Source organism: Nothobranchius furzeri, chromosome 1 (assembly GCF_043380555.1).
Source record: "Nothobranchius furzeri strain GRZ-AD chromosome 1, NfurGRZ-RIMD1, whole genome shotgun sequence".
Lineage (NCBI taxonomy): Eukaryota > Metazoa > Chordata > Actinopteri > Cyprinodontiformes > Nothobranchiidae > Nothobranchius > Nothobranchius furzeri.
In genome coordinates, this window is record NC_091741.1 from 32,127,325 (window position 1) to 32,142,528 (window position 15,204).

Genomic DNA, 15,204 nt, shown 5'->3' on the forward strand with positions numbered 1-15,204 from the left:
CTCAGACGGGCTCATGGATGCGTCGTAGAGGATGTGAGGTTCTAGACTGTTCCTCAGACAGGCTCATGGATGCGTCGTAGAGGATGTGAGGTTCTGGACTGTTCCTCAGACAGGCTCATGGATGCATCGTAGAGGATGTGAGGTTCTGGACTGTTCCTCAGACAGGCTCATGGATGCGTCGTAGAGGATGTGAGGTTCTGGACTGTTCCTCAGACAGGCTCATGGATGCGTCGTAGAGGATGTGAGGTTCTGGACTGTTCCTCAGACAGCCTCATGGATGCGTCGTAGAGGATGTGAGGTTCTGGACTGTTCCTCAGACAGGCTCATGGATGCGTCGTAGAGGATGTGAGTTTCTGGACTGTTCCTCAGACAGGCTCATGGATGTGTCGTAGAGGATGTGAGGTTCTGGACTGTTCCTCAGACAGGCTCATGGATGCGTCGTAGAGGATGTGAGGTTCTGGACTGTTCCTCAGACAGCCTCATGGATGCGTCGTAGAGGATGTGAGGTTCTAGACTGTTCCTCAGACAGGCTCATGGATGCGTCGTAGAGGATGTGAGGTTCTGGACTGTTCCTCAGACAGGCTCATGGATGCGTCGTAGAGGATGTGAGGTTCTGGACTGTTCCTCAGACAGGCTCATGGATGCGTCGTAGAGGATGTGAGGTTCTAGACTGTTCCTCAGACAGGCTCATGGATGCGTCGTAGAGGATGTGAGGTTCTGGACTGTTCCTCAGACAGGCTCATGGATGCATCGTAGAGGATGTGAGGTTCTGGACTGTTCCTCAGACAGGCTCATGGATGCGTCGTAGAGGATGTGAGGTTCTGGACTGTTCCTCAGACAGGCTCATGGATGCGTCGTAGAGGATGTGAGGTTCTGGACTGTTCCTCAGACAGGCTCATGGATGCGTCGTAGAGGATGTGAGGTTCTGGACTGTTCCTCAGACAGCCTCATGGATGCGTCGTAGAGGATGTGAGGTTCTAGACTGTTCCTCAGACAGGCTCATGGATGCGTCGTAGAGGATGTGAGGTTCTGGACTGTTCCTCAGACAGGCTCATGGATGCGTCGTAGAGGATGTGAGGTTCTGGACTGTTCCTCAGACAGGCTCATGGATGCGTCGTAGAGGATGTGAGGTTCTGGACTGTTCCTCAGACAGGCTCATGGATGCGTCGTAGAGGATGTGAGGTTCTGGACTGTTCCTCAGACAGGCTCATGGATGCGTCGTAGAGGATGTGAGGTTCTGGACTGTTCCTCAGACAGGCTCATGGATGCGTCGTAGAGGATGTGAGGTTCTGGACTGTTCCTCAGACAGGCTCATGGATGCGTCGTAGAGGATGTGAGGTTCTGGACTGTTCCTCAGACAGGCTCATGGATGCGTCGTAGAGGATGTGAGGTTCTGGACTGTTCCTCAGACAGGCTCATGGATGCGTCGTAGAGGATGTGAGGTTCTGGACTGTTCCTCAGACAGGCTCATGGATGCGTCGTAGAGGATGTGAGGTTCTGGACTGTTCCTCAGACAGGCTCATGGATGCGTCGTAGAGGATGTGAGGTTCTGGACTGTTCCTCAGACAGGCTCATGGATGCGTCGTAGAGGATGTGAGGTTCTGGACTGTTCCTCAGACAGGCTCATGGATGCGTCGTAGAGGATGAGAGGTTCTGGACTGTTCCTCAGACAGGCTCATGGATGCGTCGTAGAGGATGTGAGGTTCTGGACTGTTCCTCAGACAGGCTCATGGATGCGTCGTAGAGGATGAGAGGTTCTGGACTGTTCCTCAGACAGGCTCATGGATGCGTCGTAGAGGATGAGAGGTTCTGGACTGTTCCTCAGACAGGCTCATGGATGCGTCGTAGAGGATGAGAGGTTCTGGACTGTTCCTCAGACAGGCTCATGGATGCGTCGTAGAGGATGTGAGGTTCTGGACTGTTCCTCAGACAGGCTCATGGATGCGTCGTAGAGGATGTGAGGTTCTGGACTGTTCCTCAGACAGGCTCATGGATGCGTCGTAGAGGATGTGAGGTTCTGGACTGTTCCTCAGACAGGCTCATGGATGCGTCGTAGAGGATGAGAGGTTCTGGACTGTTCCTCAGACAGGCTCATGGATGCGTCGTAGAGGATGTGAGGTTCTGGACTGTTCCTCAGACAGGCTCATGGATGCGTCGTAGAGGATGAGAGGTTCTGGACTGTTCCTCAGACAGGCTCATGGATGCGTCGTAGAGGGTGTGAGGTTCTGGACTGTTCCTCAGACAGGCTCATGGATGCGTCGTAGAGGATGTGAGGTTCTGGACTGTTCCTCAGACAGGCTCATGGATGCGTCGTAGAGGATGTGAGGTTCTGGACTGTTCCTCAGACAGGCTCATGGATGCGTCGTAGAGGATGTGAGGTTCTGGACTGTTCCTCAGACAGGCTCATGGATGCGTCGTAGAGGATGTGAGGTTCTGGACTGTTCCTCAGACAGGCTCATGGATGCGTCGTAGAGGATGAGAGGTTCTGGACTGTTCCTCAGACAGGCTCATGGATGCGTCGTAGAGGGTGTGAGGTTCTGGACTGTTCCTCAGACAGGCTCATGGATGCGTCGTAGAGGATGTGAGGTTCTGGACTGTTCCTCAGACAGGCTCATGGATGCGTCGTAGAGGATGTGAGGTTCTGGACTGTTCCTCAGACAGGCTCATGGATGCGTCGTAGAGGATGTGAGGTTCTGGACTGTTCCTCAGACAGGCTCATGGATGCGTCGTAGAGGATGTGAGGTTCTGGACTGTTCCTCAGACAGGCTCATGGATGCGTCGTAGAGGATGTGAGGTTCTGGACTGTTCCTCAGACAGGCTCATGGATGCGTCGTAGAGGATGTGAGGTTCTGGACTGTTCCTCAGACAGGCTCATGGATGCGTCGTAGAGGATGAGAGGTTCTGGACTGTTCCTCAGACAGGCTCATGGATGCGTCGTAGAGGGTGTGAGGTTCTGGACTGTTCCTCAGACAGGCTCATGGATGCGTCGTAGAGGATGTGAGGTTCTGGACTGTTCCTCAGACAGGCTCATGGATGCGTCGTAGAGGATGTGAGGTTCTGGACTGTTCCTCAGACAGGCTCATGGATGCGTCGTAGAGGATGTGAGGTTCTGGACTGTTCCTCAGACAGGCTCATGGATGCGTCGTAGAGGATGTGAGGTTCTGGACTGTTCCTCAGACAGGCTCATGGATGCGTCGTAGAGGATGAGAGGTTCTGGACTGTTCCTCAGACAGGCTCATGGATGCGTCGTAGAGGATGTGAGGTTCTGGACTGTTCCTCAGACAGGCTCATGGATGCGTCGTAGAGGATGTGAGGTTCTGGACTGTTCCTCAGACAGGCTCATGGATGCATCATAGAGGGTGTGAGGTTCTGGACTGTTCCTCAGACAGGCTCATGGATGCGTCGTAGAGGATGTGAGGTTCTGGACTGTTCCTCAGACAGGCTCATGGATGCATCATAGAGGATGTGAGGTTCTGGACTGTTCCTCAGACAGGCTCATGGATGCGTCGTAGAGGATGTGAGGTTCTGGACTGTTCCTCAGACAGGCTCATGGATGCGTCGTAGAGGATGTGAGGTTCTGGACTGTTCCTCAGACAGGCTCATGGATGCATCGCAGTGTTGGAGACAGGAACAAGCGCTATTCAGCCAAAGATTCATAATCAGGGAACATTTTCTAAGTGACGAGTCTCTGAGAGACCGGGTTTAGAAAACACAGAATCTTCCTGCATGGTTCTGGTTCTGCTCCAAGCCCCCGATCTACACATCTTCAGCTCGCTGTCCACGTTACGCATGCGCTGACAGCGAGCTGCGCTGAGCTCAGTGTCCATCTCAGATGTTCTGATGGTGATCTTTTCCTGATTGATGGAGCTACCTCCACGATGTGCGTAACGATAAAAATGTCAGCGCATCTGTAGGCTTGAGATTTCTCCGTCAAAATAAACAATCAAATAGGGGAAATATCCGGCCCGTGCGAACCCCGTCATTTAACTGTTTTGCCTTCTTGTGAAGATAGTTGCAAACAGAAACATTGAACCTGATTACCACCAGAGCCACGCACACTGCGCCGTTATCTCAGTCAGTGCAAATGAGGAGAATAACAGAACTGATTGGATCCTTGGGTGTGAAAGGTTCAGGGGACACAAAGAAAGGGCTCGCGGGCCAGATGTGGCCCGCGGGCCGCCTATTGAGTACCGCTGATGTAGATGAACACATACAATTTAAAGCTTTTTTATTTATTTAATGTTAGCTCTTCAAGTCATGCAGCATTTGCATTAAAAATGCCATAGAAATTAATGTTACTGAGACACAAATAATTCTGGCTAAAAAGTCAGGAACTGATGATTTTGGTATTTGTGTTAAGATTTTTAATTGATGTTTTGCCATTGTCCTTGTTTGTCATTAAGGGAAGCCCAGAGACCCGTGTGCATGAGGACCTAAAACTGCGCAGCATGATGATCTACAGTTGTGGTCAGAAGTTTACATACACTTGTAAAAAATATAATATAATGGCTCTACTGAGTGTCCCGTTATTTCTAACACTCTGATTTTTCTCTGATAGAGTGATTGGAACAGATACTTCGTTGTCACAAAAAACATTCATGAAGTTTGGTTCTTTAAAGTCTTTATTATGGGTTAACAGAGAAAAGTGATCACATTTGCTGGGTCACAAATATACATACAGCAGTGCTAATATTTGGTTACATGTCCCTTAGCCATTTTCACTTCTATTAGGCGCTTTTGGTAGCCATCCACAAGCTTCTGGCAAGCTTCTGGTTGATTCTTTGACCACTCCTCTTGACAGAATTGGTGAAGTTCAGTTAAATTTGATGGCTTTCTGACATGGACTTGTTCCTTCAGCACTGTCCACATATTTTCAATGGGGTTTAAGTCAGGACTTTGGGAAGGCCATTCTAAAACCCTTATTCTAGCCTGATTTAGCCATTCCTTTACCACTTTTGATGTGTTTGGGGTCATTGTCCTGTTGGAACACCCAACTGCGCCCAAGACCCAACCTTCGTGCTGATGATTTTAGGTTATGTTGAAGAATGTGAAGGTAATCCTCCTTCTTCATTATCCCATTTACTTTCTGTAAAGCACCAGTTCCATTGGCAGCAAAACAGCCCCACAGCATAATATTCCCACCACCATGCTTGACTGTAGGCATGGTGTTCTTGGGGTTAAAGGCCTCACCTTTTCTCCTCCAAACATATTGCTGGGCATTGTGGCCAAAAAGTTCGATTTTTGTTTCGTCTGACCACAGAACTTTCCTCCAGAAGGTCTTATCTTTGTCCATGTGATCAGCAGCAAACTTCAGTCGAGCCTTAAGGTGCCGCTTTTGGAGCAAGGGCTTCCTTCTTGCACGGCAGCCTCTCAGTCCATGGAGATGCAAAACACGTTTGACTGTGGACAATGACACCTGTGTTCCAGCAGCTTCTAATTCTTGGCAGATCTGCTTTTTGGTGATTCTTGGTTCCCTCTTTACCCTCCTGACCAATTTTCTCTCAGCAGCAGGTGATAGCTAGCGTTTTCTTCCTGATCTTGGCAGTGATGAAACAGTGCCATGCACCTTATACTTACAAACAATTGTTTGCACGGATTCTCTTGGGACCTGCAGCTGCTTTGAAATGGCCCCAAGTGACTTTCCTGACTTGTTCAAGTCAATAATTCGCTTTTTCAGATCCATGCTGAGCTCCTTTGACTTTCCCATTGTAGCGTTTGTGGGCGTTTGTATCCAATGAGCCCTATTTACCTGGCCTAAGAGAAGTCACCAGCTGTAGTCACTCATAATCACTCACAAGAAGTTAAGAGGCCATGCTATGAAGCTCAGTTCACTGACACGTTTCTAAGTCACCTAAATTGCTAGATCATGTTGCTGTATGTATATTTGTGACCCAGCAAATGTGATCACTTTTCTCTGTTAACCCATAATAAAGACATCAAAGAACCAAACTTCATGAATGTTTTTGTGACAAAGAAGTATCTGTTCCAATCACTCTATCAGAGAAAAATCAGAGTGTTAGAAATAACGGGACACTCAGTAGAGCCATTATATTATATTTTTTACAAGTGTATGTAAACTTCTGACCACAACTGTACATTTGCCATGATCCAGATGCTGTAGGAATAATCATCGAGGGAGTGCCGGTGCTCACTAATCTTGGCAGTCTAGCCAAAGCATGCAGCATGCTTCTTGGTCTGACATACGCCCTGAACCTCCAATATCCTACCAAACTTGTCAAAACGTTTGAAGTTTTTCAGAGACTTCTTGTGGGTCTTGATACACTCCGCCCAAAACCAAGCTCCAGGTACATGACTCTGAAAAACAAACTTCTTACCTAGGCAGCCAACGTGAGTGTGGCCCCTACACTTCTGAACAGCAGGTCTGTTGTGTTCGTTCAATATTAAAATGTGTTTGTCAGTGACAAAAGGCAATTGTTCCAGATGTTGCTCTGGGTTGTCATGTGACAGTTTTTTTAAGCTGAGACGGGTTCTGTTTAAAAGTAGTTTGGATAACACTTAGAAAATGACTCGTTAAATGACTTGTTCTTTAAAGTGAAATGTCAAGTATATTAACAACAAAACACTATAAGTTTTGAGAGGTTCATCTATACTTTATACAAATATGTTCATGTATTTTTCGATTGAAATGCTTCCAGATTTTCAGGTGGAAAATGCTTCATGTTGTCATTGACAGAATGAGTTTTGTGAGCATAGGTCTCACACCGTTCCTGTGTTTACTGTGATGTCAATGTTTTACAGTAATATGTGTATGGCTTGTAAAAATCTTTACAAAAGTTGTAAGATTTAAAATTTACAAATACTTGTTAGTATTTACATCAATGCCACTGTTTCAATGATTTAGGAAAAATAAATCTTGAAAGCGGACTATTTACAGCTTCACAGTATTTATCATTATCTACTCTTTACATTTTAAAAACTGTTTCAGTATTGAAACGTTGAATTAAATCTAAATAATTTCAATTTTTGGTTTATTTTTTAGAATAACATCAAAGAAAGGTTTCAGTTCATATAAAATAATGAAATTATAAATTTTTCCTCAGTCCAAATAGTAAGTTTAACAAACTTTAAAAATTTGTTTGGGAAATGCTGCCTTAATTATTTTTGAATAATTTAAAACTCACAGGTTTTAGTGTAGAAAAAAGGTGAAATTATTAAGTTGTACCTACTCATATTTCTGGTTAGTTGACCAAACTTACAAAATTTGTTTGGAAAATGTTGCCTTATTTTTTTGAGTAATTTGAAAGAAACAGTATTAACAGTGCAGGGTGTGAATGGATGAATGACTGATTGTGTTGTAAAGTGCCTTGGGGGGTTCCAGGACTCTAGAAGGTGCTATATCAACTACAGGCCATTTACCATTCGTAGATTTTAGCAAAAGTCTGCAACGTAACAGAGTGAAAAGTTTATGTCTGAATACTTCCCGTACCCACAGTACTTCTTTGTAGTAGGAATGTTTTGAGATATCCCTAAAAACCATTTATACTAGTATCAAAACTGCTGCTCTTGTACTAAAAACTACTTTGATTAGGGCGAACTACAAAATTGTGAAATAGGAATTACAAAGAGGTGTAGTTATTGTATACATGTTTAAATGGCTTGCCATACTAGTTCTGATACTGACCTGCACCTGAACGGATCCTCCGGGCTGTGGTTGAAATGGTTCAGGGTCTCCTCAGAAACCTCCTCTACCCCCTCATGCAGGTCCTCGTTGAAACTGCGTCTGCGGTTTTCCAACTCGATCCTCTCCGGAGTTATCACAGACACAGCTGCAGACACACCAACACACACACACACAGACACACACACACACAGAAACACACACACACTAAAGCCCAGATTGATTCGGGTTTAAGGAGAACCATCAGCAGAACATGGCTGTAGACAAACACACAGTTGAGCTCACCTGAGGAGCGACGATGCTCACTAGTTGTCTGACAGTCAGAGAGAGGCGGAAGTGATGTCAGCGACGCCTGAAAGAGCAGAGAGGCTGAGTGAGCCGACTTCAGCACGTATGATAACGCTCCGACTGTTCTGAGTCCAGTTCACACCCGAGAGGTTATTATGGGTCAAGCTGTGGTTAAAGTTTTCTGTTGGTTTTTTGTGTGAATGCGGTCAGTAACGGCATAGAGGGTTTGGTGTGAAATAAGGCCGGCGAAGGTTCTCAGTCATCCAGGTCATGGTAGTCCAAAGGGTTCAGATGAAGGCAACTGGACTTCTTTGGTTTCTTGAAGACGTTTCGCTTCTCGTCTGAGTAGCTTTGTCCGATCTAACTGGAACACGGGAGAGTCAAGCTTATAAGCTGTAGCTGTCTGTTGTTGTTGTTTAATGAGCAGAAACTACTCTGAGTACCCCTCCTCTCCATCCCTGATGAGCCTTTGTGTTGATTAGATGCAGTAAGGTGTGACCTGGACTGCTTAGGAATGACAATCAAAGCTGCATTACAGGTTCTGGCAAGGTGAAACCTAAGCCCCCCTAAACCATAAATGTCTAATACCACTAAAATGGAATTAAATAAATAAATAAGTACATTAATAAACAGGAAATGCAACAAAAACAGATATCAGGTAAAAGCTAAGCTAAAAAGGTGAGTGTTGAGCCTGCTCTTAAAACCTGAACATCCTCTACGACCCTGAGGTCCTCTGGCAGCCTGTTCCAGAGGCGAGGGCCATGATACTGGAAGGACGCCACGCCGTGAGTGGGATCTGACTTTTGGAATCACAAGGAGACGGCTGCCAGAGGAGCGCAGAGGCAGCGAGGGCTTGTAAGGTAAAAGCAGTTCTGAAAGATGAGGCCCAAGACCATTAAGACACTTTAAAACCATTAAAAGAACCTTAAAATGGATCCTGAAACACATTTGGAGCCAATGCGGCGATTCTAAACTGGTGTAATGTGCTCCCGCCTCCTGGTCTTCATCAGGACACGTGCTGCAGAGCTTTGTAAAAGTTGTAGCCTGAGATGCTCTTTTTGTGAAGACCAGGAAGCAGGGCACTACAGTACTCTACTCTACTGGTGATAGAAGCATGCATCAGCAGGATTTTGCGCTATATAAATAAACTTGAATTAAATTGAATTTAAATCAGCAACAAATGAATGTTTATCACATTTACACGTCTCTCGTCTTCTTCCTCCACTTATCTGGGTCCGGGTCCGGGTCCGGGTCGCGAGGGCAGCATCCCAACTAGGGAGCTCCAGACCGTCCTCTCCCCGGCCACCTCCACCAGCTCCTCCGGCAGGACCCCAAGGCGTTCCCGGACCAGATCGGAGATGTACTTTCTCCAACGTGTCCTGGGTCGACCCGGGGGCCTCCTGCCGGCAGGACATGCCTGAAACACCTCCCTGAGGAGGCATCCAGGAGGCATCCTGACCAGATGTCCAAACCACCTCAACTGACTCCTCTCGATATGGAGGAGCAGCGGCTCTACTGCGAGCCTCTCCCGAATGTCCGAGTTCCTCACCCTATCCCAAAGGCTGACTCATCAGATGCGAAACTGTCAGGTGGCCAGAAGGCAAGGCAGCTTTATTTCTGGAGCACATTTCAAACAAAGAGGCACTTCAATGTGCTCTACAATCATCAGGACATGATATGACAACACATAAGAACACGAATGAAAATCCACAGACAGAATTACAGTTTAGGGCTAATGGAGAAGACGGCGTTACATCAGATTACAGATTACAGATTACAGATTACAGAGGAGATGATGCAGCATTAAACAGTTCATGTAAAGGCTGATGAGTACATGAGGGTTTTAGGGTTGGGGCAGGTCTGAGGTCAAGGGGAAGCTGATTCCGTATGTGAGCAGCATAGTAGCTAAATGCATCTCCACCATGTTTGGTTCTGACCCGAGGTTCTACCAGCTGATTGGTTCCCAGGGACCTCAGAGCCCTGTGGGGTGTAGATACCAGTATTTTGGCTCCATGCCACTGAGTGGTTTATAAACCAGTAGGAGCACTTTGAGTCTATGCTGTGGTTTACTGGTAACCAGTGAAGGGATCTAAGAACAGGAGTGATGTGCTCCGTTCTCCTGGTTCTTGTTAAGACTCCAGCAGCAGCGTTCTGAACACGCTGCTGTTGCATCACAGCTTTTTGGGAAGACCAGTTAGGAGACCATTGCAGTAGTCCAGCCTGCTGGAGATGAACACATGAATGAGTTTCTCTAAGTCTGGTCTGGACATGAGACCTCTGACTCTTGATGGTTGATGAAGGTGATAAAACGCTGATGTAGTTAAAGCCTTAATGTGTCCAGAGAAGCTCAGGTCTGAGTCAATGATAACACCAAGATTTCTAACCTGGTCTCTGTCTTCATTCCCCTGGAGTCCAGCTGACCAATAACATCCATCCTAACCTTCTTGTTGCCAGAGACAATAACTTCAGTCTTGTCTTTGTTTAGCTGAAGGAAGTTTGACTGCATCCACTCGTTTACGTGTTCTAGGCACTGACAGAGTGAGTCCTGTGGACGACAGTCACTAGGTGATAGGGCTAGGTAGATCTGGCCCCAGAAGCCACCTGGAAGTATCTTTTGACCAGTTATGCGTACGCTGAGGGTGCCTACAATCTTCAGATACATCAGAAGCCCACTCACTCACTCTGCGACACGGCTTCGCCTGCAGACCGGATCTCCAAGAGCTTTCACAATCCAGGGTGCGTAGAATAATCAATGGATTAGGAGTGGATGATACTAATCCAAATCAATTCAATTCAATTGAATTCAGTTCAATTCAATTCAAGTTTATTTATATAGCGCCAAATCACGACCAGAGTCGTCTCAAGGACCTGCACACAGTAAACATTCCAATGCAGGTCAGTTCATTAAGCCAATCAGTAACAAGTTTCCTATATAAGGAACCCAGCAGGTCGCATCGAGTCACTGACTAGTGTCAGAGTCTTTACAGCAATCCTCATACTTAGCAAGCATGTAAATGGTAAATGGCCTGTATTTGATATAGCGCCTTCTAGAGTCCTGGAACCCCCCAAGGCGCTTTACAACACAATCAGTCATTCACCCATTCACACACACATTCACACACTGGTGGGGATGAACTACAATGTAGCCACAGCTGCCCTGGGGCGCACTGACAGAGGCGAGGCTGCCGAGCACTGGCGCCACCGGTCCCTCCGACCACCACCAGCAGGCAATGTGGGTTAAGTGTCTTGCCCAAGGACACAACGACAGCGACAGACTGAGCGGGACTCGAACCTGCAACCTTCCGATTGCGAGGCGAGCACTTAACTCCTGTGCCACCGTCGCCCCAGTAGCGACAGTGGAGAGGAAAACTCCCTTTTAACAGGAAGAAACCTCCAGAGAATCCTGACTCAGTATAAGCAGCCATCCTCCACGCCTCACTGGGGATGGAGAAGACAGAGCATACACACACACACACACACACACACACACACACACACACACACGTAGAACAAAACACAAACATTCCCTCTCCTGATAATAACTTTTTACTCTCTTTGACGTTGGATGTGCTACTACTAGTTTACCTGTTTAATTATAGATCCACTAGGATAAATACAATAAAGTTTATCTCACCAAATAGAATATTTACTAAGACATCACAATGTAACCATAGAAACACTAGTTGGTGTGTGTGTCGAGTGCGCGTGCGCGCGCGCACGCGTGTGTGTGTGTGTGTGTGTGTACACCCAAAAGACAAGACACCAGCTGGACTTAAATGTGGAGTCGTTTATGAAATCCCATACAAACTCTGCAATAAAACATACGTAGGAGAACCCGGACGCCAACTCAACACACGAACAATAGAACATAGAAAGGACGCATCAAATTCAAATTGCTAACACTAGCATACGAAGTCTGAGATGGTACATCTCCCATCTACCTGAATCCTCTTGCAAAGGCTTACGTCTCGGCCCGGTCACTCCGGTCATCACAGGATGGTCGGCTAGCAGTGCCTACACCACGCTCAGGACAATCCAGACTCTTCTCATGCATCGTTCCAAAATGTGGAATGACCTTCCTAACACTACCAGAACAGGAGCTTCCTTTTCAATTTTCAAGCAACTCCTGAAGACCCTGCTCTTCAGAGAGCATCTTCTAAACTAGCACCCTCCCTGCACCCGCCCCCCCTCTCTACTGTCCACTCCTTGTTCCCTCCTCTCCATGACTGATGTCAATTTGTTGTTGTTACTATTGTTGTTAGCCTCAAGGGCAACATGCCGATTATCACTTGTAAGCTGCTTTGGACAAAAGCGTCTGCTAAATACATAAATATAAATATAGAAAGGAGTGTGAGAAAGAAACAAATCGTAAACACACAAGAGCAGCGAAACAAGAAGCAGAAAGTACAATAAAGAAGTCAGCCGTAACAGATCACTGCACAAGAGAAAACCATGTAATGGACTGGGACAACACAAGGATCATAACCACCGAACAACAGAAACACAAAAGATGGATAAAAGAAGCTATCGAGATAAGGAGACGTGGATGTGGGACCATGAACAGGGACGATGAAGTTTACTCGTTGGACCGCTCATGGGACTGCATCATCAGAGAGGGGAGAGCGGGCAGTAGAGGGCGACATCGTCCTCTGCTGCCCGTGGATAAACGGAGAAGGAAGTGACGCCACCGTCAGCGTCAGCCTGAGGAAGTCTGCAGCCGCAGACGAAACGTAGCGGGAAAACAGGTAACGAAACCGTTTCTGCGTTTTAAAAAGAACGACAGCATGGAATTAGAAATACGACACAGCAAGAACACACCTAAGATGTGTCAAATGCTGATTGGCCAAACTCGACCAGAAACCATAACAAAGTAGTTTAATAAAACAGGAATCACTTCCCGACTAATTCAGTTTCTAGCTGAAATCCGAACCGGCTAACTCGCAACAAGCATCCTTGAGACATCTCTTTTACAGTCAAACCCTGTCTGCACGCTGCTAGCTGACACAGCCAGACCGCTCCCTAAGAGCCACACCCACTTTGGACGCAGACAAGCGTTCCAGCTACCGTTGTGACCTGGAGACATCTCAAGACCGGACGGGTCGTATCGGAGTTAATCTACGAAATCCCGGTGCCGTGAGGTCCACCCGACTTCTGACAGTCTGGATCTGCTGGGGGTCTCCGCCAGGGTTTGTAGACACAGCAGATCGCGTCTGATGCTGTTTTATTAATAATCAACTCTATTCTTTTACACCCAGATTTCACTATTTGTTTCAGATAGAAAGGTTCTGATAAACATCTAGCTTACATCACACCACCTACACATCACACTCCATCACCGCATATCCGCTCCATCACATCTCATTACTCAGATCTAGTCATGTATAATCATTAGTTTAGAAAAGAATAAAAGTCCTTTTTAACTAAATACTGACTCTGTCTGAATCAATACGAAGTGTGTTTATGGTCCCTGAACAAGTAAAAGTAACTAGAATACTCTGATTAAATGTTCAAACATCAATCAGGTTGAGGTTTCATATAAATATGGAATCATCACATCTTATTGGTCATAATTCATTTGCAGTCGTCGCGCTATAAAGTGTGACCGCTACACAGTAAATCATCAAGTAGACTCATTTAGTGTATTTAAGATCTGAAATAAGTCATAAAATAATAAACATTTATGTTTATTAATTAATTATTAAATCACTTTAGATTGTAGATAACACAGAATACGATTGTAAACCTGCAGAACGAAAGAAATCGTGTTATGAGACCAAACTAAGAATCATTTTATTAAACAGAGTAAGAGTCTCGTCTTCTGCATGGACCCTGGAGTTGCAGCTTCTAGTGAACGTGGGCGGAAAAGAAGTCAGGCGGGGGAATCGTTTTGACTAACTTCCGAGACGCCGAGGTCAGAAGCAGTGTGTCTGCAGACAGTTAAGATGTGGCACAAATAACCTTGTTAGACATTTCCAACGCTCAATCCAAAAATCTGTGTGTGTGTGTGTGTGTGTGTGTGTGTGTGTGTGTGTGTGTGTGTGTGTGTGTGTGTGTGTGTGTGTGTGTGTGTGTGTGTGTGTGTGTGAGAGTCGGGGAGAGGTGGGAAATTGACTGTTGCGTGGGCATTTTTTTGTCTTATACAACATTTGCTGTATGAAAAATGCTTCATGGTTAAAGTTTGATTGACTGATTGATTGATTGATTGACTGATTGATTGACTGATTGATTGATTGATTGATGGACTGATGATGGGTAAAACACTGGCTCCACGCAGACTGAAAGCTTTACTCACTGATGAAGATCGGTGTGACGCAGGCCTCTTCCTCGCAGAACCCCGCTGACACTCAGGATGCTGAAGACAGTAAAACCTCCCTGAGACACAGGAGACAAAGTGAGGTAATGGATACAGGTTTCGGATTGGGCCAGGGTTCCTCTCCGGGTCCTGGTTTGGTGCTTTATAAATAAACTTGAATTGAACTGAATTCAACATAGTTTTATTTGAATCTCACACGGATTTTCTACAGCTGTCGGTTCCTCCTTCGACCATGTCTCTGAGCAGATAGCTGGTCCAGTAAATAAAACACATTTGTCCTGTGGTTGCACATCAATCTTCTAGATGATGGGTTGACTTAACCCATTTCTGAAATCTGAGCATCTGGCTCGATTCTCACTCAGAGGAAGTTCTGGTGAAAGACTCACTGGTGCCTGGGTGGAAGTTGTATGAAAGTAGCCTGAGGGGGGCGCTGCAGTCATCACAATGGAAACAGCTGCGATGGAAGAACAGGCCTTCAGCACTCAGGCGCTCCATCACGTAGACCTTCTGCTCACAGATGAAACAAACGTCACTGCCAACAGCAACCTGGTGACAGGTGGGGCCAAACAACGAGATGAATGAAAGTGAAGGAGGAAGACAGGTCAAAGAAAAGCTGGAGATGAAGAAATGAGATGAAACAAGTGGGAACATCTAGCTTCTTCTCAAATGTCACTGCAGACGTTTGAGCTGTGATAACGTTCTAAACAGCTGGCCCTCATTCCTCCACCGTTGTAGAAATAATCCTAAATTCATTCTTATGAACAAAAGCTCATTCAGACCAGCTCATTCTCACTCAGCTTCGACAACACCACACTTCTCCCCACCGCCAAAGCTAAGAGCTTGGGTGTCATCCTAGACAACACCTTATCTTTCATTCCTCATATTAACAACACAATAAAAACTGCTTATTTTCATCTTCGCAATATCAATCGGCTCCGCCCCTCCCTCAGTCAGCACTCCACTG

General features: G+C 46.2%; 1 protein-coding gene across 3 annotated transcripts in view; it reads right to left on the minus strand.

Moving 5' to 3' along the window:
- The window catches only part of mical3b (microtubule associated monooxygenase, calponin and LIM domain containing 3b), a 135,080-nt gene that overhangs the window by 30,597 nt on the left and 89,279 nt on the right, over positions 1–15,204 (minus strand). For 2 of the 3 annotated variants that reach the window (XM_070554044.1, XM_070554066.1), the window contains exons 19-22: positions 14,627–14,786; positions 14,220–14,299; positions 7,925–7,991; positions 7,643–7,787 (exon numbers count right to left, since the gene is read on the minus strand). In XM_070554044.1, the coding sequence (XP_070410145.1) occupies positions 7,643–7,787; positions 7,925–7,991; positions 14,220–14,299; positions 14,627–14,786 (452 nt within the window). Of the gene's footprint in view, positions 1–7,642; positions 7,847–7,924; positions 7,992–14,219; positions 14,300–14,626; positions 14,787–15,204 lie in introns of those variants that run through there. The other variant, XM_070554091.1, reaches the window with a different exon arrangement.